General features: G+C 49.2%; 1 protein-coding gene across 4 annotated transcripts in view; it reads right to left on the reverse strand.

Moving 5' to 3' along the window:
• Positions 1-25,245, reverse strand: part of TCF20 (transcription factor 20) — a 75,477-nt gene that overhangs the window by 17,739 nt on the left and 32,493 nt on the right. For all 4 annotated transcript variants that reach the window (XM_056797464.1, XM_056797463.1, XM_056797460.1 and 1 more), the window contains exon 2: positions 11,297-17,077. In XM_056797464.1, the coding sequence (XP_056653442.1) occupies positions 11,297-17,044 (5,748 nt within the window). In that variant the 5' untranslated portion in view covers positions 17,045-17,077. The remainder of the gene's footprint in view (positions 1-11,296; positions 17,078-25,245) is intronic.

Here is a 25,245-nt window from a genome sequence, read left to right on the forward strand (position 1 = left end):
TCTGATCCTTTCCCAGTGGGCATCTGTCCAGACTCCAGCAAGTGATTTTTTTTAAAGACAGCCAAAACCATGAACTTCCCTTTCACAGGAAACACAAACAGGCGGTCCCTTCTGGGCCAGGGGATGCCTCTATCTTTTGGAGTGCACTAGAGACCATGCTGGAGGGAGGAGACGAGTCCAGGACTCATCCCCATCACCTGCCCTCCAGTGGGTGTGACTTCAGGGGAGTCCCTCAACCTCTCTGCGCCTCCACTATTTCATCTACAAAATGTAGATCATGCAAAGCTGACAGAGTCTCTCCAAATAATTGAGGACACCTAGCACAGTGTCCGGCACACGCAGTGCGACTGCACTGATACCAAGGGCCACGTACAAATACACTCCCAAAGCTGTCCACCGGGACCACACTGAATTTATCCAAGGAAGGTAAGAAACCAAGCAATGATGTCACAGGGTGGGAAAAAACCTAGAGACGAGGCAAGGTTTGAGCCATCACAAAAGCATCCAATGTGTAAGAGGCAGTGGAAGGAAGGATGGGAGTAAGGCAAAGATGCCTGGTGTCTTCAGTGTCCCGAGTGCCAGCTCTGACACAGTAAGAAGGAACTAAGAAAATGAGCCCAAGAGAGGGGGCCTAATGACCTCTATTTGCAGATGATGCCATGTTTCCTTAGGGAACCTCAGAGAATCAAGGGGAATATCTATCAAGCTGATTAACTGCTTCTGTAAAGGGGCAGACTAGAAGAGAAATCAACAAAGCCCAGCAGCCTTTAGGTAGGCCAAGGAAATGCAGGAGGAAAAACTAGGAAGACAGATTACATTCAGCATGACATGCCTTAAATATCTGCGAGTTAATCTACAACTGGAAAACAAATTTTATAGACACAAAATACCTCAAAAACTGAAGAGCTATTTGATCAATGTTCATGCCTGGGCCAAGCCAGTAGAGGAAAAATGAGAATACTTCCTCCAAAGTCCAGATTTAGTTTCATACCCTTATAATAACGCCAGACAAGATAAAAAAATTAATTTAGAGGAATCAAAGGTCATGGGATATAATGGGGGAAAAGAACAGGAAAGCTGGGAGGGAAGGTTGATGCTCCCAGAGCAGAGATTCTCTCATATCAGTAACCATCACAACTATACAATACTACATAGAAAAAGAAAAGAGAACCAAAAAACCATTAGACCAGGCAAGAAAGATCTAGATCCAAATGCAGCCAGGTCAGTATAAATAAACTCCCAAACATAGAGTGACCAAGGAAAGGGACTGAGTACTCATTCAATAAGAGCTCCTGGGAAAACCAGAAAGTATTTTGGAAAAAAGGCTGGCATAGAGAAACATCTTGTGCCTTCTACTACAATTTCCAAACAAATTAAGTAAGTAGGGATTAAGAATATAGGGAAAGATATACACACAGAAAAGCTTAACACCAAAAAGAATTGCAGGTTATAATGGTGGACTTGGAGAAAATTCCTAACCAGAAAAAGTAAAGCAAACCCGATTTTATTATATAAAATTCAAAGTTATCAAGTGTTATAAGGTGCCAATTGATATTAGGAATCAAGAGCCAATCCCCAATAGGTAAATGGTCAAAGGACAAGAAACAAAACTTTTCAGAAAGAAAAAACCTACCTGGCCAACGTTGAGGACCACTAATCAGAGAAACGTAAATGAATTTGCAAAGATGCTAAAAAGGAAAGAAACATCCCTAACACTAATTCCCGACCGATGCCAATGGGAATGTGTCCAACCATCCTGTAGATCAATTTATAGCCATATAGAAAGGTGACTCAATTCTTAATATCCTGGGACCAGAGACCCACTCTTGGGGCTACCAGAAAAGACCTCAAAGTGCCCCAGAATTCACAGCTGCATTCCTTGTGATGACCAGTTATTGGGGGCTGGCTAGACAGATGATTCTAGATGAGATTGAATGGAATATTCCTTCATCATACGGGACAATAAATATGAAGAATTCAGAGCAACGTAGGGAAATTTTAAGTGACAGAGTAAGGAAGCGGAAACAGAAGTTTCCACACTCCCTGAGTGCTCCATGGTCAAGTCAGAAAGGCGCCAGGGTTCAAGGAGAAGCATCCCTTTTGTGCATCCTCTCTGGTTGTTAAGAAGGCAGGGAGGGGGTTGGGAGGGATCTTGCGCCCTCACAAGGAGTGTCCTTGCAGCTACTAACAGCGACAAAGGCTGAGCCTGTTCTCCAGTGAATGACCACAAGTCCTCCGTGCAGAGGGAGTTGCCACGTGGGGACGTCTTTTCTGACGGGGGCGCTAAGAGCTTGGGCCAGATAATCATCTGTACATCATGCCAGGCTACTACAGCCCGAGAAGTACAAGGCTGAGGGCAGGGATCCCAAAGCACTAAGCGTCCTCCAGGGCTCCTGACCCCGAGCCCAGGCTTCTCACTGCTAATGACCCAAAGCACCGTGCTGGCCAGCTGTGGGTAAATAGCAGCAACAAAAGAGCTTCCACGACTCTTGAGGATGGAGCTGCCCTCGTGCCTTGGAATGCTTCCTGCTCTGCCTAGGAGCGGACAGGTTGCTCCCATCCACACCCCCTCTCAGAAAGGCAACGTCCAGTTTCCTGGACGGGGACTCCCGAGGGCCTCAGGACCTAGTCCCGTGCCTCTAGCCTCCGAGGACTTCCGCGGGAGTGATACCGACCGGGGGCGCGGCGGGGTCACCACCTGCCCTGTGGTCTCCAAGGTTACATAGGCCGAGTTGGGGACCGGCCCTCACAGGAGTGGAAACATTTCATTCCAGGGTCCCTAAAGGGAACTGGAGATGTTCACACGCGTGTGCACACACAAAACCAGGATGCCCGGCGAGCCTTGAACACTAGAGACCTATCTGGGAGGGAGGGCAGGTACACTTCGTCTTACACCAGAAAGCCTGTTCATAACCAAACAGGGTGCTGCCAAGGCAGCCATCCAGTTGCCCCTGCCTAGTTCCTTCTCCCGGGGAGTCCCTGTTGTGTTCAAGCCCAAAGCTGCCAGCCTAATTAGGGAGCCGTGATTCACGGCAGAGAACCCCCGCTCTGAGGCCTGAGGGCAGGCCGGCCGTGCCGCTCCCCGGGTGACTCGGGGGCCCGAGGGAGCACTACCCCATATGGTTCCCCCCAGCCCTACAAGCCACTTGTGAGTTCAGACGTCCATCTCCTCTTGGCCAGCTCACGGCAGCCTCCGAAGTGGGCTGACTAGTCCCTCTCCCACGAATGGCTCAATCCCTGGGCCACCCAAGCGGTTCTAGGCTACGGCAGACACTTCGGATTGCTTCTGGCCAGGGACACAAAGGAAATCCCGGGCGCTCGTGGCCCTGGCAGCCCGTTCCAATGGATCCAAGGGTCCTCTTTCCCCTGTTCCAGTGAAATCCCTTCTCTCCATCCCTCTTTCTGCCCCACGTTCGCGGCATCTTCTGTGCCTTAAAGTACCTCTTCCTGACCCCGCTCCCCCCTTCTTTAGTGTCTAACTCAAGGCGGGGCCTTCCCTGTTTCCAGGCGAAAATGAGCTTTCCCACCTCAAAGTTTCTCAAAGCACTTCATTTGGCTATGAGAGAAAGAAGAGCCTTAAATAACCCCCTGCTTTCAGCTGTAAGTCTGTGCTGTCTTTCCAGCTCGTCTCAAAGCCAGTGCCCTGCAAGTAAATACAGCTTGCGCCCCGGGGCGCCGGATGACCAAGGTCCGCCCCTCTCCTCTAGCAGGCAGGGACCGGCTCTTCCGTTGGGAAATGATCCCACCCCAAGGCCTGGTTCAAAGCAAGGCTGCCTCCGCCCGCCTCTGGCTTCTCTAGACTGGCACTTTGCTAACGGAGAGCTGCTCTTCCACGGCTTTCCTCCACCAGGTCCTTCTCCAGCTCTGGATGACTTTGCGTTCTTTCCTCTTACGCCTCCATCTCACAGGTGTCAGGCTCGGCCCGCGGGGAAGATGGGAGAGACGATCGGAAGATCTGCCGATGCAAAGGAACCTGGAGATCTCCTCAACCAGAGACGGGGGCAGAGACGCCGAGAATTGTCGGAGAATCCGGACATCCAGGGGTCCCACCACGCCACATGTGGCCCCCCTGCCCTCAGTGCGCAAAGATGGACAGCGCTGGCCACGGTACACCACCTCATCATCCCGCACACAACAGAACATGGGCTCCACTTCAGCGAGGCCATTCCCGAGCCCTGGAAGCCAGGCAGTGATGCAGGCCCCTTTACACAGTGATCAGGGGGGCAGTCGGGGCCTGAGCTCGCCTACAAGAGCCAGGGTCTGGGCACCCCCGTCACAGTGGGTAGCAATGAGGCGGGTTCACGCAGGACCAAAGCAGAGCCCCGAGGGGTGTGGGCATTGTGCCAAGCTGCTCTCAGCAGAGGTCTGCCAGTAGGGCTAACAAGATGCCTTGTTTTGGGCGACTGCACTGATTGACAAGGGCAATGAGGGGGTGTCACCCTGCACAGAACACCAGGCTGATGTCAGAGAGGCCCAAATTCAAAAACGTGGTCTCAGACAGGTCCTAGCTGTGTGACCCTGAGTAAGTCACCTCCCTTTTAGAAGCCTGCCCCCAGTTTCTCCAACTGTAAAATGGGGATAATAATCGCCATATCTATCTCCCAGGATCAAAAAAGAATATTTGTAAAGGGTGCTTATCACAGGGCCTGGCACATAGTGGGTGCTATATAAAAGTGCATGTTCTCATTTCTTTATTATGATGGGGAGTCCCTGGGAAGGGACATATGAAAAAAAGAAATGGGCACCAAGATGATGCTTTTTAAAAGCCAGATGCCACATAAAAAAGACATGTTCATGCCATTATGCATGCTCTAAACAATGCCTTCATGGCTATAAAAAACCTTTCCAAAGGATATGATTGAATCCTATGTGTAAAGCGCTTGCCCAGCCCCTAAGTAGGTGTTCCCTCCTGCACCCCCCATCAAAGATGGAAGCGGCGCCTCCCTTCTTTCCCACTAAGAGAGCTTCGGGATCTAAAAATGGGCCATCACTACGCAACTAGGAATGTTTTCACCCCACACTACTACAGCTACTCTAGAAATGCCAACAATGCCCAACGAGTCAGAGCAGGCAAAGGCTTTTCCCCCTTAGCATCCTGTCCCAGGCCCCAGCTGAGAGCCCAGGTGCCTTAGCAGTCCAGTCCAGGAAGGTGGGAGCAGCTGCCTTCGTCCCTCTGGTCGTCTCCTAAGTGTAACCTGAAGAGACGAAACAGTGGCTGGGCCGGGCAGGGCAAGAGCTGGAGATTCAAGGAGAGAGGGAGCAAAGCCCAGCTGAACTTGGGATGCTTGGCAAAAGAAGAGGCTCTTTGGGGAGTGAGTTCCGTCTTGCCTCTGGCAGTATCTGGAGGATTTTAGGCTAATCCTGGCCTCTGAGGGCTCCTTGAGTTCCAGGTCTAAGAGGTCGGCATCAACCCTGGTTGCCCTGCCCACCCATGATGAGGTCAGTCCATAAATGTTTACTAAGTGCCTAAAGCTGAGAATACAAGGAGAGACCAAAGACAGTCCGAGCTGTCAAGGAGCTCCTAAGTCCAATGAGGAAGATGATAAAACAACAATTAAATACCAATAAGCCTATACAGGAGAAATAGGAAATAGCCCATCAAGGAAGGCATTGGGATTAAGGGCTGGGAAAAGGTTCAAGAAATTCAGGGAAGCCAAGAGGTAGAAAGGCAGAAGGGAAGCAATCTAGGCATGAAGGATGCCCAAACAAAATGCCCAGAGATGGAGTAGCTTGTTCCTGGGACATCCAGGAGGATTAAAGAAACAAATTGGGGAGTAAAGTGTGAGAAGCCTGGAAAGCTAGAAGGGCTTGGTTGTGAAGGGCACTGAATCCCTAACAGAGGATTTCGTATTTGCTCCAAGAGGTGAGTTTATTGGGGGGGGGGTGTCATAACCAGTCCTGACCCTTAGAACTCATCCAGGGCACCAGCACCCTCCTCTAGGGCCCACAGCATGGCCTCAACCTTGACTATTCACTCTCACTCACTCCACATGGTGAATCTATTGCCAAATCCTGTTGCTTCTCCCTTCACAATATTTCTCGGGTTAATCTCCTTTTCTCATGACACTGCTAACATACATCTCCTCACTTGGTCTATTACAAAAGCTGCTGGAGAGTGGGGGGGGGGGCTCTCTGGGCCCCAGACCCTTCCCCACGCAGCTGCCAGGACAATCTTCCTAAACTTTCCACCCTCCTACTTCACTAGGCTCTGGTGCCTCCTTAGAACCTATTTAGAAATCCTTGGCTTGGCTTTTGCCCTTCCCAATGTGGCCCCTTCTTGCCCTAACAGGAACCTCTCTCCACAAACTCTTTGATCATTCCAGTGAGACTGGCCACTTGGTTACGTGACGCTCCATCCTGGACTCCAGCCTTTCACTGGTTGTCCCCCATAGCTGGCATTTGCACATTGTCTCCATCACTAGAATGGAAGTTCTTTGAAGGCAGGTTTTTACTTTTCTTTATAACTCCAGTGCTCAGCAGAGTGCCAGGTATACAGCAATCACTTGATCAGCGCTCACTGAATGATTGCGGCGCCTCAGTTTTTTTCTGTAAAATGGGGAATATATTGATGCTACTTTCTCAAAGGTTCATGGATTAAGCAGTGGGACGGGCTAAAAGGCTGCTGACTAACCCAGACGAGTGAAGAGAAGAGAGCGATAAAGCAAGTCCGTGTCTGAACTTGGGCTTCCTGACCCCCACTTCGACACCGAGATAATGGATGGAAGCGGAGTCAGCCACCATTAGGATTCTTAAAACTCTTTCTTGGTAACAAAGGCAACCCTCGGCCAAGAGCTGAATGAAGTGGGTTTTCCTCAGGATCCATCTCCATGGGAAAAGGCCACTACCAGTCGCAAAGGCAGTCCATCAGAGCAGGGACAATACCATGCAAGTGAATAATTGCTCCAGGCCTCAGAAAGGCCTCATGTTCCCAAGGAGACGCCACCACTGGGAGGCTGCTCCCTTCCCCAGCTGGCTGGGGCAGCTCCAAGTCAGGTGTTGTGCCCAATTCTGACTATATCAATTCTCTGGCAACTATCAAAGGTCCAAAGTGTAAGAAGCTCCGGAAGGTCTCTTCAGATCCAAGTGAGACGCTGGGGCCACTGAACCTCAACCTTGTTCTGCCTTCCCTCTGACATTAGGGGGACAGTCTAGGGAGGCCCCTTAGAAGCACTAACCCAAGAGCCCCCTCTAGCCTGACTCCGGGCCCGCTGCCAGCCAGCTCGGGTCAACAGGAGAGGCTCACTCCCTCACAGACGTCACATTGCTTTATGCTTGAACATCATGCTTGTCAAAACACCTGATAAATACACAGGCAGAAATGGATCTCTAATGAAATTTATGGGGCCCTATCCTGGATGATAGAATTGAGAACAAGTTCATTAAGTGGATGAAAATAAATTGTTGCGCCTGCTAACACCTTGGAAGAGAAAACACAATTCCAAGTGACCCTGACAAATTGTCTTCCCAGCCGGGAAAGGACAAGAGAATGCTTTCATTTGACAGCCAGGGACAGGGAGCTGGCAGAGACCTCAGAGTGTGGCCCGCCAGCCTCACTCTACACAAGAACCACCAGCCCAGGGTCCGTGAAAGGCCGACTGTGTCCAGAATGCCCAGGGACAAATCGAGTCGCAGAAGCCCGTGTCCCTACCGCCCAGAGACCCAGGGGCTCAGATTGCTTGCTCTCTGGCGCCTTAAAGAAAGACCAGGCTGCATTTCTTCTTCTGTTTGACTGGGGAGAGTACTTTCCTGGAAGGGCTCCTTTTACTTAGGGTTGAAGTTCAGAAATAAAAAACAATCGTGTGCCTACCCTGCCCTTCCTCCAGCCAACCGGCTCTCTATCACCGCAGACCTTCGATTGAACCAGGCAGTGGCACCGTCATCAATCATTCCAGGGAGGCCTCACCTCCTTAGGGTGGGCACTCCTGCCGGCTGCACACATCTGAGGCCCGGGGAAACACAGGGAGAAGCTGGTTTTGGAAAACACCATGATTACTCATCAGCGACTCAGGCGACAAAAATAGCCAGGTGAGGCTGGCTCAGATCGGCCTGTGCTCTGAGGAAGTGAGAACAGGAGCAGAGGAGGCAGCAGGGAGCTGCTCCACAGGGCGCCCGAGGGGTTGTTGAAGAGACTGCGAGTCTGCAGTGTATTAGAGGCCTGGTGACCGTCAGGCCGAAGAGCCTGTCTCTGAACTGCCTTATGACTCAGTAAAGTAGCACCGGAGGCATCATCAGACCCATTCTGCAGGTGAGAAAAACAAGCCGGAAGCGCCATTCTTTGCAACACACATGCTCAATTCTCCTGCAAGCAAATGAATGGCTTGAGGAAATCCCCTGGGCCAAATCTCAGGTTTTCCTCAATTATGGGAGAACACAGAAGAGCTGAGCAGGAGAAAGGGCGTCCCAACTCTACCCCCACCAGGAGGAATGCTTAACCGTGCTGGGAGCCTCAGATTCTTCACTAGGGGAGTCAGCTTACAGCTACCTCTCCTTACTAGTCCATAAAGACGTTTCTCAGACAAAACCAGCCGCTGTGGGAGGGCCGCCATGGCTCTGAAATGGCCATAAGGTACTCGGGTCAGATGGAGCAAGAATGAGGGGAGACAAGTGGTCTGAGAGGGCCAAAGGGAGCCTGAGCCTGGGGCAGAGAGCCCAGGGCCAGGGGTGTCTGGCTGCTGACTCCCGCCATGCAGCCTGTCTAGCTGTTCTGCCTCAAAGGAGCCGCAGGAGAGAATCTGGGCCAGTGTAAGGCCCAGGACCCAGGACACCCGGCAGAAGCTAGTGTGTGCTCGGCCTCCAGTGAGTGGTAATCCCAGGGCCATGGAAGGGCAGATGGTTTGAGAAGCCCTTCTCAGCTCACTCCCAAAGGAAGGTGCTCTGAGAGGCAGGGCTGACCCCAGGGCCCTGCAGCCCAACAAGGAACAGCCTAGCCAAAGGGCCATCACCAGATAATGATAATGAGGGGGTACATCAGAGAAGCAGCCACCTCACAGAGGACCTCCTTTTGGTGGATATACTCCACAGTTCTGAACTCCCAAGTCATGTGTGTGTGCGTATGTGTGTCCACATGAGTATACATTTACACAGATGCTCTGGGGAGGCCAGACCTCTGAATTCACCAGAATAGGAATGGGGAACTCCTACTGAGAAAATAGCTTTGACCAATGAGGTCAAACTGGCTCACAAACTGCCTAGAGATGAAACGCAATCAAGCACTTACTGAGCACCAACGGTGTGCCAAGCACTGTGCCAGGTGCCAGGAACCCAAAGATAAAACCCAAACAATCACTGCCCTCAGAGAACTCCCCTCTGAGCGAGGGACACAATATGTATACACCAGCAGGGTGATTCTGGGTCCTGGCAGCTGAAAAGACAAGCCAGGTCTTGGAAAAGATGAGCTGTGAGCTGAGCAGGACACAAAGTGGAAACGAGTGTTCTAGGCTCAAGATGGATGGAAGGGTTGTTTGGGTGACAAAAACAAGAGCAACTAAGGGGCAAGGAGGAAAAGGCTAAGGACTTGGGTCTGGTCAAGGGGAGAAAGAGAACAAGGAATGTCATGGACACACAAAGTTTGAGATGTTTGCTTAACAACCAAGCTCAAAAGCTGACTCATTAAGGGGATGTCATGAATTGGCAATTTTCTGTCAAAGAAATCAAAACTATTAATAAGCACATGAAAAGGTGTTCTAAATCTCTTATAATCAGAGAGATGCAAATCAAAACATCTCTGAGGTATCACCTCACGCCTAGCAGATTGGCTAACATGACAGCAAAGGAAAGTAATGAATGCTGGAGGGGTTGTGGCAAAGTCGGACATTAATGCACTGCTGGTGGAGTTGTGACTGGATCCAACCATTCTGGAGGGCAATTTGGAACTATGCACAAAGGGCACTAAAAGACTGTCTGCCCTTTGATCCAGCCATAGCACTGCTGGGTTTGTACCCCAAAGAGATCATAAGGAAAAAGACTTGTACAAGAACATTCATAGCTGCGCTCTTCGTGGTGCCCAAAAACTGGAAAATGAGGGGATGCCCTTCTATTGGGGAATGGCTGAACACACTGTGGTATCTGTTGGTGATGGAATACTATTGCACTCAAAGGAATAATAAAGTGGAGGAATTCCATGGAGACTGGAACGACCTCCAGGAAGTGATGCAGAGTGAGAGGAGCAGAACCAGGAGAACATTGTACCCAGAGGCTGATACACTGTGGTACAATTGAACATAATGGGCTTCTCTACTAGCAGCAATACAATGAGCCAGGACAATTCTGAGGGATTTATAAGAAAACTGTCCACATCCAGAGAAAGAACTGTGGGAGCGGAAACACTGAAGAAGGAAACAACTGCTTGATCACATGGTTGAGGGGGACATGACTGGAGATGGAGACTAACAGATCACCCTAGTACAAATATCAATAATATGGAAATAGGTCTTGATCAAGGACACATGTAAAACACAGTGGAATTGCATGTCAGCTATGGGAGGGGTTGGGGGGAGGGTAGGGAAAGAACATGAATCTTGTAATCATGGAAAAATATTCTAAATTAATTAAATACACCCCTCTCCCCTAAAGAAGGGGATGTCAGGGCTAGCTAGGTGGTTCAGTGGATAGTCAGAACTAGACAAGAGAGGTCCTGGGTTCAAATCTGGCCTCAGACACTTCCCAGCAGTATGACCCTGGGCAAGTCATTTACCCTTATCAACAAGTCCTTACAGCCCTTCTGCCTTGGATTTTGATTACTGCTCTAAGAAAAGATATGGTTTGTTTAAAAAAAAAAAGACTGCGATGGGGCACTCGACTCAGGACAGAGAACAGCACCAGCTCCAGAGATCTGAGAGAATCTCTGAGCTAACTCATCCTGGAGGCGCTGATGAGGTCATGGAAAAGAAAATCATTAAATGGGGGAAGGAGTAAATCAAAGGTTCTTTTTACACTTGCACATTTTCAGAAAAGCTACAGCAATCAATCAGCAAATCATCTATTTGGCGGATGATGATGCCAATAGAGTAGGGGCATCATTTCACTCAAGTCTGCCAGCACCCTTCCTGAACCTTGGACTTCTCTAGGATACAATAACAAATTTGCCTGGCAAGATAAATGGCTACCATCTCTGCAGAGCAAACTTTGGGCTCTGAGGAATCTTTCCTTCAGGGGATCAGCCAAGCACCAACATCCTTTGCAGACAATGGAGGCGGAGAGAAAGGAAGGAAGAGACTGGTCAAGGCCAGGGAGGGGTACTGCACAGCAAAAGCCATCAGAAGCAGCAGATCCCACTAGGATTGCTTCTCCTACTCACCATTTCTCTAGCTATTTCCAAGGCTTCCTGCAGCCCGTAGAGCCTGCCACAGACCAGGTAGATGCCGTTGGCCCAGAGAACGCAGCCCTCGTGGACCCAAAGTTCATTACTGTCTAGAGGTAGCTCAGGAATGTGTAGCTCCAGCTCAGGGCCAGCGCCTTCTGACACAGGCCCAGCAGGCTTTGAGTCTGAAGGAGTCTTTTCATTGCCACTGCCGCTGCCACCCTCAATGGTAGCCTTTTTACAAGGGATCCCCCGGGAAAGGGACCGAGGGGTCCCACTGCAGTCCTCAGAACGATGTCGCCTCTTAAACCTGGGGTGGGCAGCCAGGCTTCGCTGCTCCTTCTGCTGTGAGGGTGCTGGGAGCGGCTGCTGCTGTTGCTGCTGCTGCTGTTCTTCTTCCTCCTCCTCTTCCTCTTCCTCCTCCTCCTCCTCCTCTTCCTCCTCCGTGTCTGTCTTGGCACAGCCATTGGGAGCACTTTTGTGCCGTACCTTCACCTTGTTCTGCATCTCTGTGGCTCTCTTGGGAGGCGGATTCTTGGGGAGAGTGGCCACATAATCTTGAGGATAAAAGGGACCAAAGAGGTCACCCATATTCCGATAGCTGGCCCACTTACCACAGAGGCAGCAGACCAGGTGCCCCAAGACCGAGGACTCAGTCACCACAGGGCCCTGCAGGACGAAAGAGGATGTGGGCAGCACTTTGCTCTCCACACTGCTGGGGGGAGGGGTCAGCGACCTCTGGCCCTTCCTTCCTTTCACCAGCTTGCTCTGTTCCTCCTCCTCGGCATTGATAATTGTGCAAACTGCTCCGATCTCACACTTGTTCACTACATGAATGTAAGGGAAGAAGGATTTATTCTTGGCGTCGCTTTTGTCCAGTGGCTGCGTGGCATATTTTAATTTGATCTCAGGTTCCTGGGGCTCAACGATCGGAACAGCTTGCTTGGTCTTACGTTTTCGGGGCTGGGCCCCAGGTTTCCTCCTCTCCCTTCTTTGCCTCTGTTTTTTGGGCTTGGGTTCTCCATCCCCAGAGCCTTCAGGGACCTGTGTTGGTGGTGGTGGTGGAGGTGGGGGCTGCTGTTTCTTTTGCTTATTCACGCTTCCAATGGGTCTCCCCTTTTTCTTTCCTGAAGGGAAGTAGCCTTTTGGTGGGAAACACTCTTGTTTAGGTGAAACAGTTACTGCCTCTCCCTCTTTCTCCTCAGACTTGGCATTTGGCTCTGGAGCTGAGATGCCTGCGGGGGAGACACTCTTGGAGTCGGGGAAGCTTAAAGGCCCACTTCCAGCCAGAGTCCCATCTGGTCTTCCTTGGCTGCCCATGGGCTTCTGGGAGGTTGGGGGGGCCATAACTCCTGGGGCATCTTTCCCAGAAGTTCCAGGTTCTGGAAGGGTCTCCTTCTTCACTTTGTCATCCCCACTCCCACGCCAGTCTTCAGAGGATCGAGAGAGAGAGGCTTCATTGTTCAAATCCTGGCTTGCTGGGCCACCCAGGTCAGACACAGCCACCTCTCCTTTTCTCTTCTCCACCGCATCGGCTTCATGGCTAGCAGTGCTCCCGCCTTCCGGTGGACCGCTCTTCAAGGCCAAGATGTCGTCGAGGGTAACTGTATCTCCCCCAACTTCAGCACTGTTGGAGGGGGCACTTCTCCTGATATTTGGGGATGTAATCTTCTGAACAATTGCTTCCAGCTTCAGCCCCCGTCCCTTTCGGGGTGGAAGGATTTTGGTTTTGGTTGGGCTCGTGAGGCTAACGGCAGGGCAGCTTCTACTGTCAGGACTCACAAGATCCTTGGAGGACTCTCTTTTGGGGACGGATTTAACATCCTGATTATGAGCTACATGGGCATAGGAATTGAAAGCTTTATCGGCGCCTTCTTTCGAGGGAGGAAGCAATCGCCCTTTATCTTCAGTGCCACTGTTCTTTACATCCTGGGACTGCCTTTTACTGGGGATGGGAGAGATAAAGGAGCGAACTCGCCTTCTCATAATTAAAGGGTTTTGGGGAGACTGATCTTCTTGTCCCGGAAGTCTCAGCATAACATTACCAGGTTTGGATGACTGTGCAGACTCAGAGAGCCCGTGGCCATCTGCCTCATGGGGAGGACCATACCGTTTTTGGCTGGACATTCCTGAAGGGCCACTGCTCTTGGCTGGAGAGGTTTGCCGGGAAAGATCCCAACAAGATTCCTGCTGGAGTTTCTGGGCGCTATGCTTCAAATCAATACCCTTGTTAGAAGGAACTCCATCATTTGCCATGAGGCACCGGCCAGATTCTGGGTTCCCAGGATCATGGTAGGAACTGGGTGGGCCATACATCATGCCATCCTTGTCATTTTTCAGTGGGCTCCTCACTCTGTCAAGGAATTGCTGCTGCCTTGGGCTCTTCCTTGGTCCCTCAGGTCTGTGCTGAGCAGCAGCAATCACCCCCTGAGCAGAGCTGCCACTCCAGTCTTTATAGTCCTCCTGCTGCTGGTATAGCTGCCTTTTGTAATGGAGCTGAGAGTTCAAACCTGGGTTAGGGTCCCCATAAGCATGAGGTCTTGTATTTGTGTGATAGGTAGAAGCCAGATTTTCAGAGCTGGGGGAGAAGGGAGCATGTAAAGAACTCCTGTTGGCCCTCTCAAATGCCATATGGGGGTTCATGTGATGAGGATCTCCCCCGGGCCCTCGACTTCGGCCAGGAGACATCTTCAGTTTCTCTGTCAGATCGTGGTACTGAGAAGGTGAGCGGCCCCTCATGCCTTCCCTGCCTCCCATTCTCCCAGGCACTCGCCTCATTTGGGTGGGCCTGCTGTCCTGTGGGGAGCCATACTCAGAGAGAGGGTCGTGAGTTGCAGCTCCTGGACTGGCATTACCTCGGTAGGATTCATGCTTGATCCCACTGGGATGGCAATGGTCCCCAGATTTTTTACTGTTGATGCTGGCTTGGGATTTGGACTGTTCAAAATCTTCCTCCTTTATTTGCCCACTTTGCGATTTCAGTTTAGTTTCCATGGACACCAAACCACCTGGAAGAATGACCGACTGGCTCAAACTTGGGTTGAGTCGTTCATTCCTTCCCATCCTGCCATCAGCACCCATGTGTCCTAGCGTGTGGGCCCCCGGGTCTCTGACCAGCTGCCGTAGTGGGGAGATGTCACAGATCACCGACCTCCTTTCGGAAAGTCCTCCCCCGGGTTCATGGGCTGATGCCTGAGATTCCACTTCAAATTTTCTGGGAATTGGATAGTCAGCTAGATTGATCTGTTTCATGTCAGGGGCTGAGCTGCTTGATTTCCTGTCCCAGGGACCCCAGTGGGGGTTTTCCAAGAGAGACCCTATGCTTTTATTTAAGAGCCCCCTGCTAGCTAATTCGTTTGTTTGGCTGATTAATACATTGGGTCTCATGGCTCCTTCAAGGCCACCAGCCATTCCTTGATGGTCCTGGGCATTCCTAGAATACCTCCTATCAGGATGGTGGTGGTAACCCTGAAGGACTTCTTGTAGGAGGCTGGGAAATTTCTCATTTCGACCCTTTCGTTGCTCCCCATGGCCAGAGTAATCCCCCTTCTCCTGCCCTGAAGGATATTGAGGAAAGCCACCAGCATTCCTCTGCATGGCAGATCCTAAGCTGTCTTTATAGCTATAGCGCAGGCTTCCAGGAGATTTGCTCGGTTCTGTTCTGTTGGTGAACCCAGAGCTGAGAGAATGCCCTGTCTGGCCGTTTCCTTCTCCATTGTGGTTGGTACTTCCATCCCCGCTCTTGTTCCCTTTGCTTCCTCCTTGGGGCTCTGGCTGTGGTGGGGCCCCATGGCCAGGCTCTTTTGCCCCACCAGTGCTGGGAGGTGCTTGGGGGACAGCAGGGTCATCATCTTGGGAGCCTTTCTCTTGTCCACCTGTCTTTTCTCCTCGACCCGACATGGCTTCCCGGGAAACGATCACCCCTATGGTCTTCTCATTGACTTTTAGGTTGGCATCTGTGGATAACGAAGTGTCTTTCTCATCTGGTGAGGTGGCATCATCCCTCACTGTGGGACTGGCACTGTGTTTGGGGGGATCATTCTGAGAGCTCTGTGGCGGTGAGGGGTTGGCTTTCTCCAAGGGGCCACCCTTGTAGGTGGTGTCAGAGCTGGTGCTCTGACCACTCAGCTGCCTCACCCTCTCCCCTGGGTCTTCAGAACTACTAGAGCAGCCTCCATCCAACGACTCAGCCATAGGGGATTTCAGCTGTTCCTCTGGCTGAGAAGAGCCTTCTGAGTTGGTGCAGCTGTCGGCTTTCTTGGATGAGGACGACGATCGCTTGGAGTTTTTCTTCTGGGGGGCCAGAGCATCGGACAGTAGCATGTGCTGAACTGTATTGGGCAGGTTGGCCACCTGGGTGCTCAGGGCGCTCAGGCTGCTGAGGCCGGGGTCCGTGAGTCGCTTTTCGGGCATCCCTTCCACTCCGAACCCTTTGAAACCTGTGCTGTGAGAGTTAGGGCTGGGCATCATGGATGGCGTGGGGCTGAGCTGGGGCATCATTTGTAGAATCCGGTTTCGGGAGCCCATGGGCATGCTGGCCTGCCCACACTGGAGGTTCTCTCCACTCTGCATCAAAGGAGAAGGGGTGGAGCTGCAGCTTGGAGACTGCACCACAGATGCAGCGGGGGACGGGTTAGAGATGGGGCTGAAGTTCTGGTGGAACTGCATGGGCGACCGGACCGGGACCTCGGGCTGGCTGTACTGCCCCACCTGGCTCTGCATGGAGAGTTTGGGGGCTGTATTTCCATAGGGCATTGTGTGTTGTGGAGGGTGCTGCTGCTGCTGCGGCTGCTGCTGCTGCTGCTGCGGCTGCGGCTGCTGCTGGCCTCCTTGGGGAAGCTTGGACTGCTCAAAGTTTTTCATAGAGGGAGTCTGGTAATTATAATTCGATTGTGTCCCATAAGCCTGGGCACTGGAACCCACCGTGTGCCCTTCATACTGGGAGCTGGCAGTCACGTTGTAGCTGCTGTCGTAGTTCTGTCCAGACTGGCTAAAGCGCTGCGGGGAGGGGAAAGAGGAGGAGGAGGCAGCCGCAGAGGATGGGTAGTGTTGGCTGAACTGGCCCACTCGGAGCTGGTAGCCGGCACTGGAGGAGGGCAGGGCGGACGGCCGCTGCATGGGCTGGAGGTGGGAAGAACTGGAGGCTGGCTGGCCCGATGCCTGGGGCAGGGGCTGATGGGACTGATAAAGCTGCTGCCTCAGTTGCTGTACCTGCTGCTGCTGGCTGGAAGCCTGCTGCTGGTACTGAGTGCTTCCCGGAGAGAAGGGGCCACTATAATCCTGCTGGTAATGAGACACCCCACCAAGGGCAGAGTGCTGGGCCTGAAACTGGCCCACGTGCCCCTCACCCCCATACTGGCTCCCAAAGCTGCTCCCTTGGGGTGGTCCATAGCTCTGCACTGGCCCCGAGGGCCTGCGCTGAGGGGGCTGCTGGCTGCCTGGAGTCACAGGGTCTTTGTTGCCAGCCATATAGTAAAACTCTCCAGCTTCTTTCCTGAAACTCTGGTAGCTCTGGTGGCCAGAGCCCTCTGCAGCCATGGCTGCCGCCGCAGTCGCTCCACGACGTCCACCGCTGGCACTACCACCCCCGCTGCTGCTCCCGCCCCCCCCTCCTCCCGCAAAGTTCTGGAACATCTGGGCCTGCTGCCGAGGGCTGAACTCTTCCAGCCGGGATGAAGCGTGCACCTCCTGGGGGTAGCTCTGCTGGTTTCCGTGGTAACTGCTTTGCTCCCGAAAGGACTGCATACTGCTTAGCAGCTGATCGGGCCAAGAGCCCTCCTAAAAGGGAAAGAACAGAAAGGACGAAAAGTCAGAGAAAACCTGCGCCCACCGTGGACACACTCTAACTAACGGGAACGTGGATCACGGAAATCCACAGAAAAACCCCAAACCCCTCCTCAAAAAATGTCCAGTCAGGTGACAAATAGTTGGAGTTTCCACTCATTTAATTGCCTTGTCTACCATCTTCTAGGAAAAAAGCTAACAAGCAATGGTGTGTGTGTGTGTGTGTGTGTGTGTGTGTGTGTGTGAGAGAGAGAGAGAGAGAGAGAGAGAGAGAGACAGAGAGAGAGAGAGACAGAGAGAGAGAGAGAGAGAGAGAGAGAGAGAGAGAGATGGAGAGATGGAGAGAAAGAGGGAGGGAGAGAGAGAGGGAGAGAGGGAGAGAGGGAGAGAGAGAGAGAGGGAGAGAGAGAGGGAGAGAGGGAGAGAGGGAGAGAGAGACAGACAGACAGACAGACAGACAGAGAAAGAGGGAGAGAGAGAGAGAAGGGGAGACAAAGCCAGAGAGATGAGGTAGTTGGCAGCAAGGCCAATGAAAAGGTTAAGAAGATGTAACCAAACATTAGGCTGGGAAAGGCCCAGAATGAGCTGTGCATCTCCTCAAAACACTCTCCCATCTGAAGTCAAGCAGACCCCCATGCATGCCTGTCCCCAGATTCTATTTCACTGGTGTGAAAAGAAGGTGATTTGGGGGTACAGGCCCCCCAAAGAATAGACAGGCACCTGCACTGTCCATGCCACTTACTATTAGTTCCTTCATTGGCACCATTTTGCACCATCTGTCCACACTAATGCTCCGTTCCCCTCCTTTTATATAATTAACCAAGACTTGAATTGAGTAGCAGCTTCTGGGCCTCCTTTTCCATTCAATCCAGAAGTCCCTTTGCCTGAAAGCTGCTATCACATGTCACTGAAATGAATAAATCTCACCAATTGCTTTATAGTCCTTTAAAGTATATCCATCAAAAATGTACAAACCCAAGGCCTATACCGTCACCAACCTAGGGAGCTGTCTGCATTGTCCTTTCCCGGGGTCACAAAGTCAGGACACCTCAAAAGAAGGGGGGGTGCCTTAAAAAGGATCCAGATTTCTCTGACTTCAAAGCCAGCGCCACATCCCCAATATGTCAAAGGGAGTTGGTTACTTGATGCCAATGGGACTCTTCAGCCAACACGAGGGATCTAGGGTACCAGGGTGGAGGTGGAGCACAGTGTGCCAGGGCAGGCCCAACTGAGGCAACAGGCTTTGGGCACAGCTGAAGCAGCAGCCAAGGCTTCCAGAACCCCCTGCCACAAGAGGGGGTAGGGGTGGGACCACTGCCAGGGGTCTCTCTGCTGGCCTGGGTATAAGACTCTTGCCACACTGCTCATACACAGGACCAGGGTTCAGTACTGTGGCCAAGTTGAAGGGTGAGGAGCACCAGCATACAAGGGGAGCAGGGGACCCTGGTCACAATTCTAAGAGGTAACAGAGTATTTGTGGCTACCCCGAGAATACAGCACAGGCTTGGAGAGTATTAAACATATTTCTCCTTACACTGGAAGAATGGAAAGCAGATAGATTCCCAGTGCCAGCTCTGAAGGCACAAAGACTCTGAAGCTTAGAATAGAGTTTCCTTCACCACAGTTACAGAGTTCAACTTTAACAGTTTTTAAAATAAAAGAAAAGGAAAACACTGGAAAATGAGCAAACAACAAAAAGAGAAACTCAACTTAGAAAGTTATTCTGGTGATGGAAAAGACCAGATCACAAATTCAGAAGAAGACAGCAAAGTAATTCTCCAAGAAGAGTATAAGTTGCTCTCAAGCCCAAAAAGAATTAATGGAAGAGCTCAAAAATGGATTTTAAAAATCAAATAAGAGAAGCAGAAGAAAAATTAGGAACAGAAATGAGAGTGATATAGGAAAATCATGGGAAAAGAGTCAACAGCTTGGTAAAGGAGACACAAAAAAAGAAATTAATACCTTAAAAAACAGAATAGGTCAACTGGTAAAAGAGGCACAAAAATCTAATGTAGAGAACTTCTTAAAAAGCAGAACTGGCCAAATGGAAAGATATACAAAATGCACTGAAAAGAAAAACTTCTTGAAAGACATAATTGACCCTTTGGGGGGGAAAAAAACAGTTCCAAAATCCACTGAGGACAAGATTTACAAAGAATTGGCCAAATGGAACATGAGGTACAAAAGCTCATTCAAGAAAATCATTCCTTGAGAATTAGAATTGGGCAAGTCCAATGAGACCCCCTGAGACATCAAGAAACAATCAGAAGTCAAAACTGGAAAATGAGGGGCTGCCCTCCAATTGGGGAATGGCTGAACAAATTGTGGTATATGTTGGTGATGAAATACTATTGTGCTCAAAGGAATAATGGACTGGAGGAATTCCATGTGAACTGGGACAACCTCCAGGAAGTGATGCAGAGTGAGAGGAGCAGAACCAGGAGAACATTGTACACAGAGACGGATACATTGTGGTACTATTGAATGTAATGGACTTCTCCATTAGTGGCAATGCAATGATCATGAACAACCCGGAGGGATCTACAAGATAAAACACTTTCCACCTTCAGAGGAAAAACTGTGGGAGGAGAAACACAGAAGAAAAACAACCACCTGAGTACATGGTTGAGGGGATATGGCTGGGGATGTAGCCTCCAAATGATCACCCTAGTGTAAAAATCAACAACATGAAAAAAGTTTTTGACCAAAGACACATGTAGAACCCAATTGCATGTTGGTTACAGGAAGGGGCAGGGGGAGGGGAGGGAAAGAACATGATTCTTGTAACCAAGGAATAATGTTCCAAATTGACTAAATAAAACTTTTTTTAAAAAGTCAAAACAATGAAAAAAAAAGAAGAAAATATGAACTATCTTAGGGGAAAAAACTGACCTGGAAAATATATCCACAAATGATAATTTAGGAATTATTGGACTATCTGGAAATCATGATAATAAAAACCCAAAACAGCTTAGACATCATCTTTTAAGAAATCATCAAGGAAAACTGTGCCCTGATATTCTGGAACCAGAGGACAAAATAGAATTGAAAGAATTCATGATCACCTCCTGGAAAAAATCCCCAAAGGTTAATTCCTAGGAATATTATAGCTAAATTCAAGAACTGCTAGGTCAAGGAGAAAATATTGCAAGCAGCCAAAAAGAAACAATTCAGATATTGTGGAGTCACAGTTAGGATAACATATAACTTAGCAGGTTCTACATTAATGGATCAGAGGGCCTGGAATATGATATTCCAAAAGGGAAAAGGGTTAAGACTTCAATTAAGAATCACTTGTCCAGTAAAACTGAGTATAATCCTTCAGAGGAAAAACTGGGCATTCGGTGAAACAGAACTTTCAAACATTCCTAATGAAAAGGCCAGAGCTGAATGGAAAATTTGACTCTCAAGTACAAGACTCAAGAGAAGCATAAAAAGGTAAACTAAAAAGAGAAATCAAAAGACATTGAATAAGGTTAAAACTGTGTATATTCCTACATGGTGAGATGACTTTTGTAATGCCAAAGAACTTTTTAGGCGAGTTAGAAAGAGTATACAAAGACAGAAGGTGAATGTGAGAGTTGACTATGATGGGCTAATATAAAAAATAAATTAAGGCATGAGAAAGAGGAATACATTGGGAGGAGGAGGGGGAACAGAACAGGGAAATTACTGTAATAAAAGGGGCATGAAAGAGTCTTCACATTGGAGGGAAAGGTGGAGGAGGAGAGCATGGGAACCTCACCCTCATCAGAATTGACTCAAGGAGGGAAGAACAAAAACAATCAATTAGGTATGGAAAGCTATCTTACCCTAAAGGGAAGTAGGAGGGCAAGGGAATAACAGAAGGGGCTGATAGAAAAGAGGGCAAACTGGGGTAAGTGAAGGTCAGAAACTAAACATGGGTAAATGGGACATGAGTAATACACAGTAATCATAATTTTTTACAAGTCTCACTAATAAAGGCCTCATTTCTCAAATACATAGAGAAATAAATTGAAATCTATAATAACATATCATTTCTCAATTGATAGTCGAAGGAAACGAACAGGCAGTTCTCAAAATAAATGAAGCTCTATAGTCCTGTAAAAAAGGTTCTAAATCACTATTATTTAGAGAAATGCCAATTAAAACAACTCTAAAGTAACACCTCATCCATATCAGATTGGCTATTAGAATGAAAAGGAAACTGACAAAACCTTGAAGGGGATATGGGAAAGCTGGGACACAAATGTGAACCAATTTCAATATTTTGGAGGGCAATTTGGATGTATGCCCAAAGAGCTGTAAAACAGGACATGCCCTTTGGCCCCATTACTAGCTTTGTACCCCAAAGAGATGAAGAAGAAAGAAGTAGGACCTAATAGTACAAAAATATTTAAACCAGCTCTTTTTGGAGGCAGGGGCAAAGATTTTGAAAGTGAGGGGACACTCATCAATTGAGGCATGGCCGACCAAATTCTAGTTAAATGATTGTAATGGGGATGTTACTGTGCTGTAAGCAATGACAAAGCAGGAAGAGCTCAGAAAAACTGGAAAGACTTGCATGAACCGGAGCAGAATGAAATAAGCAGAACCAGAATATTGTACAGTGACAGAAATACTGAGAATGAACAACTGTGAATAACAGCTATTCTCAGGAAAACAATTCCAAAGGACTCATGCCATCTACTTCCAAAGAAAAAGAACTGAGAATCTGAATCCAGACCAAAGCAAACTTTCTTAACTTTTTTTTCTATTTGAGTTTCATTCTATAAAGAGGTTAATATGGGGAAATGTTTTACATGATTGCACATGTAAAATCTCTACCATATTGCTTACCTTCTCAAGGCAGGTGGGGAGTTTAGGGGGGAGGGAGGGACAGAATTTGAGACTCAATATTCTTTGTAAACTGTTGGAAACTTTTTACATGTAAACAGGGAAAAAATAAAATCATTTAATACCTTAAAAAAGAGGGGTTCTTCAGAACAGCTGAATACTATTCATCTACAAATGGTTCCCCTTGCCCCCCCCCCCCCCCCCCCCGTGACCAAAGCTCCATTTTTCATATCACACTGTTTAAATTTGGTTTTCGATGCCCTCTGGATAGCCCAACACCACCAGGAATGATGATTCTCAAACACAAACATTCTGAGAACTGGAATGGAGAATGCTTCCAGTTGAAGGGTTTGTTAAAGTAGACCACAAAAGTCTCCGTTCATTTGAAGTTTCCACTGTCCTAATCCGAGTTCAGAATTAACTCGATTTTCCAAACAGCACTCAGCACTGTGCCTGGCACAGGGAAGCACTTAATTAATGTCAAAGTTAAGAAGCCAGTCAACACAACATGGCCATCCTTTGGGGCTAGGAATCCTTCTCCCATGTCCTGGTCTCTTGCTGGCCACCCGTCTTACTCTTAAAGACCAACCCAAACCAGACCAAACCAATTTTACTGATTTCTAGCATGCTTCTAGGATAGTCTGGCCCAAGGCTTTAGCAGCCTGCCGAACAGAATAAAAAAGGAAAAACCAATTGGAACTAAGGTCTTTGGATATAAACAAGAATTTTAAAATGTAAACGCCCAGCAAACAAAGCTGGCATCAGCTCAGATCGCCATCACCTTCCATCTAAATGGTGACGTGCCTTAAGCACAGATCTGACCTTGTCCCTCTCTCTGCTCAGCAAACTCCAATAATTAGCTATTGCTTCTAGGATAAAAATCTAAGGGCCTGCATTCAGCCTTGAAGCCGAGCTTTCCAGCCTCCCTACTACACATGTCCCTCTCACTTCCACACCTCTTGCTCCTGCTTCCTCTCTGGGCACAGACAACTCCTCTCTCCCTTCAAGCAGCAGCTCGCAGAACCCAATCTAGTCTCCCAAGAGCCTCAATTGCTGGCTGATTGCCTCTCCTCTCCTTCCCTAACTTTGCACATCGTGCCTCTCCCCATCATGATTTCCATATATTATGGCTCAGCACAAGAAATCAAATGGGAATTTGGGGGGAGTTTTACAGAAGCTGCAGACAGCACCTGAAGGCCAGCAGATGACAAAGAAAACATTCAGGAACTCAGAAAACGCATTTATCTTTTAATACCACAGACTCGATTCCTTTTTAAATGTTAAAATAAGTAAAAAGGTAAAGTTTGACCCTGCAATTGACCCAAATCATGGTAAAAAGAAAACCAAAAATGTAGACTACTTCTCTGATATGAAGGAAGGGCCAAAATTAAAAAATCTGCATGGATTTTCCAGATTTTGGGGGCATCATGCCCCTAGCCCTGGCGCTGTTCAAGAGATATCTGTGCTAGGCAAGTAAGTATACCTTGTAATGTATGACATGCTCTTGGTATCTCTTCTTTTTAAAACTCTTCTCTTCTGTCTTGGAATCAATACTGTGTATTGGTTCCAAGGCAGGAGAGCAGTAAGGGCTAGGCAATGGGGGTGAAGTGACTTGCCCAGGGTCACACAACTGGGAAGTGTGAGGCCACACTTAAACCCAGGACCTCCTGTATCTAGGTCTAGCCACTGAGCCACTCCTCTTGGTGTCTCTTCTAAGTGCACCCATCTACCCTGTTAGAACAGGACCTCCAGGAGGAAAGGATTGCCGTCTTTCCCTCAAACCGTAGCCCCTGCCTAGCTAGCATCACACCTCATACTGTTTTGAGCTCGTCTGATTTTCTGGGTTTTAAGTCATTTCCAAACAAATCTAAGTTTTCTCTATATGCATCACCTCGGAGGCCCTCCGTTTTCCCCGTGAAAGGGTTGGGCTAGAAGAACCTCAAATCAAAAACTCTCAAAGTCCAGCCCCACAGCCCCAAATTTGCAAGATCAAATTCACTGGCCAAAAATGCAAAGAGGCAAGCGAGGGTCTCACGACGGAAGGCCTCCAATTCTTCCATTTCTGGATTCTTTGGGGAGCCCAAGTGGCAGCTCTAGGTAGGTAGCATCTGCCAGGTGGGATGGAGGGGGGGAGTGAGGGGGAAGTAGATGGCCCGTGTCTTAATATGAGGACTGAGGAGGTACGACACGTGATTGAAAGTAAGAGCTTTCCTTCTTTCTCCAGGAGATCATCCACTGATAGACACTTTGAGGGTTAATTCCCATTAGGAACTGAACACACCTTCTTAATGCTACGGCTCCAGTCTAAAAAACTGATCAGAGGCAACTTACTAGGACAACGTCAACAACAAGTCACTTTGGTCAAAGCAATGACCCACAGTCACTGCAGCAAGACAGACGATGACCCTCTTTTTGGCACTGGCCGCCCAATGTGGGACACACCTGCTTTTTAGAGGGGAGGGAAGGAGGGCTGGCTGAAATGTGGAGGAGCCGATCCGTGGAGGGGGTGACGAAAAAGAAAAGGGAAGAAAGACCAGAAGAACACGGAAGCTCAGGAGGGCTCCGACACAGGCAGGGTAGCTCAATCTGACACACTAGAATATGAGCGTGCAATTTCACAGAGAAATCCGCTTTTCTGTTCTTTGTACAACAAAACGTTTCTCAAATTAGGAATAAACAAAAGGTGTGATTTTAAAAAAATGAAAGATTCTGAAGACTAGATACGGTGGCACACGGTTTCTCCCTGAAGGCAGACAAGTGAAAGCCCTACTGGGCTGGAATCCAGTATACGCTGTCAGAGGTTTTTACTAAATTACTTTTCTTTAGGGTTAGTATTGACTAGAAAGACAAATGGCATCCCCAACATTGTTACAGCCCTTCAGAAGAGGAGGAGAAAATGGGATGGATGAAAAGGGGTTAATAATTACAAGCGATTAGGCTCCCTTTCTAAATGAGCATGAAAAGTCATCTGGGTGGTCCAGAGCTGAAGTAATTAAGCGACAGAAACAAATCTGGCCTCACCCAAGTGCCATGTTTCCCAACTTCCCTTTCCCAACTTCCCTCCGCCTGTCAAAGGAGCCGCCAATGCTCCAGGCCAGAAATCTCCGAGTTCTCCTGGACTCTTTTCCTCTCCCTCGGCCCAGGCCCCTGGCTGATTTCCTTCCTCTGAAACAGGCCTCAGATCGCCCCCTCCACTGCCACTGTGTCCTTTCATCCACTCACTCTAGCATTCACCCCAAACTTTAGATAGCAGAGCTGGCAGGTAGTGGAACTTTCACCGGCAAACATTCTGAGATAGGGAGCACGAAACTGGCAGGAAGGAGCCCAGAGAATGGCCGAGTTGG

This window comes from Monodelphis domestica, chromosome 5 (genome assembly GCF_027887165.1).
Source record: "Monodelphis domestica isolate mMonDom1 chromosome 5, mMonDom1.pri, whole genome shotgun sequence".
Lineage (NCBI taxonomy): Eukaryota > Metazoa > Chordata > Mammalia > Didelphimorphia > Didelphidae > Monodelphis > Monodelphis domestica.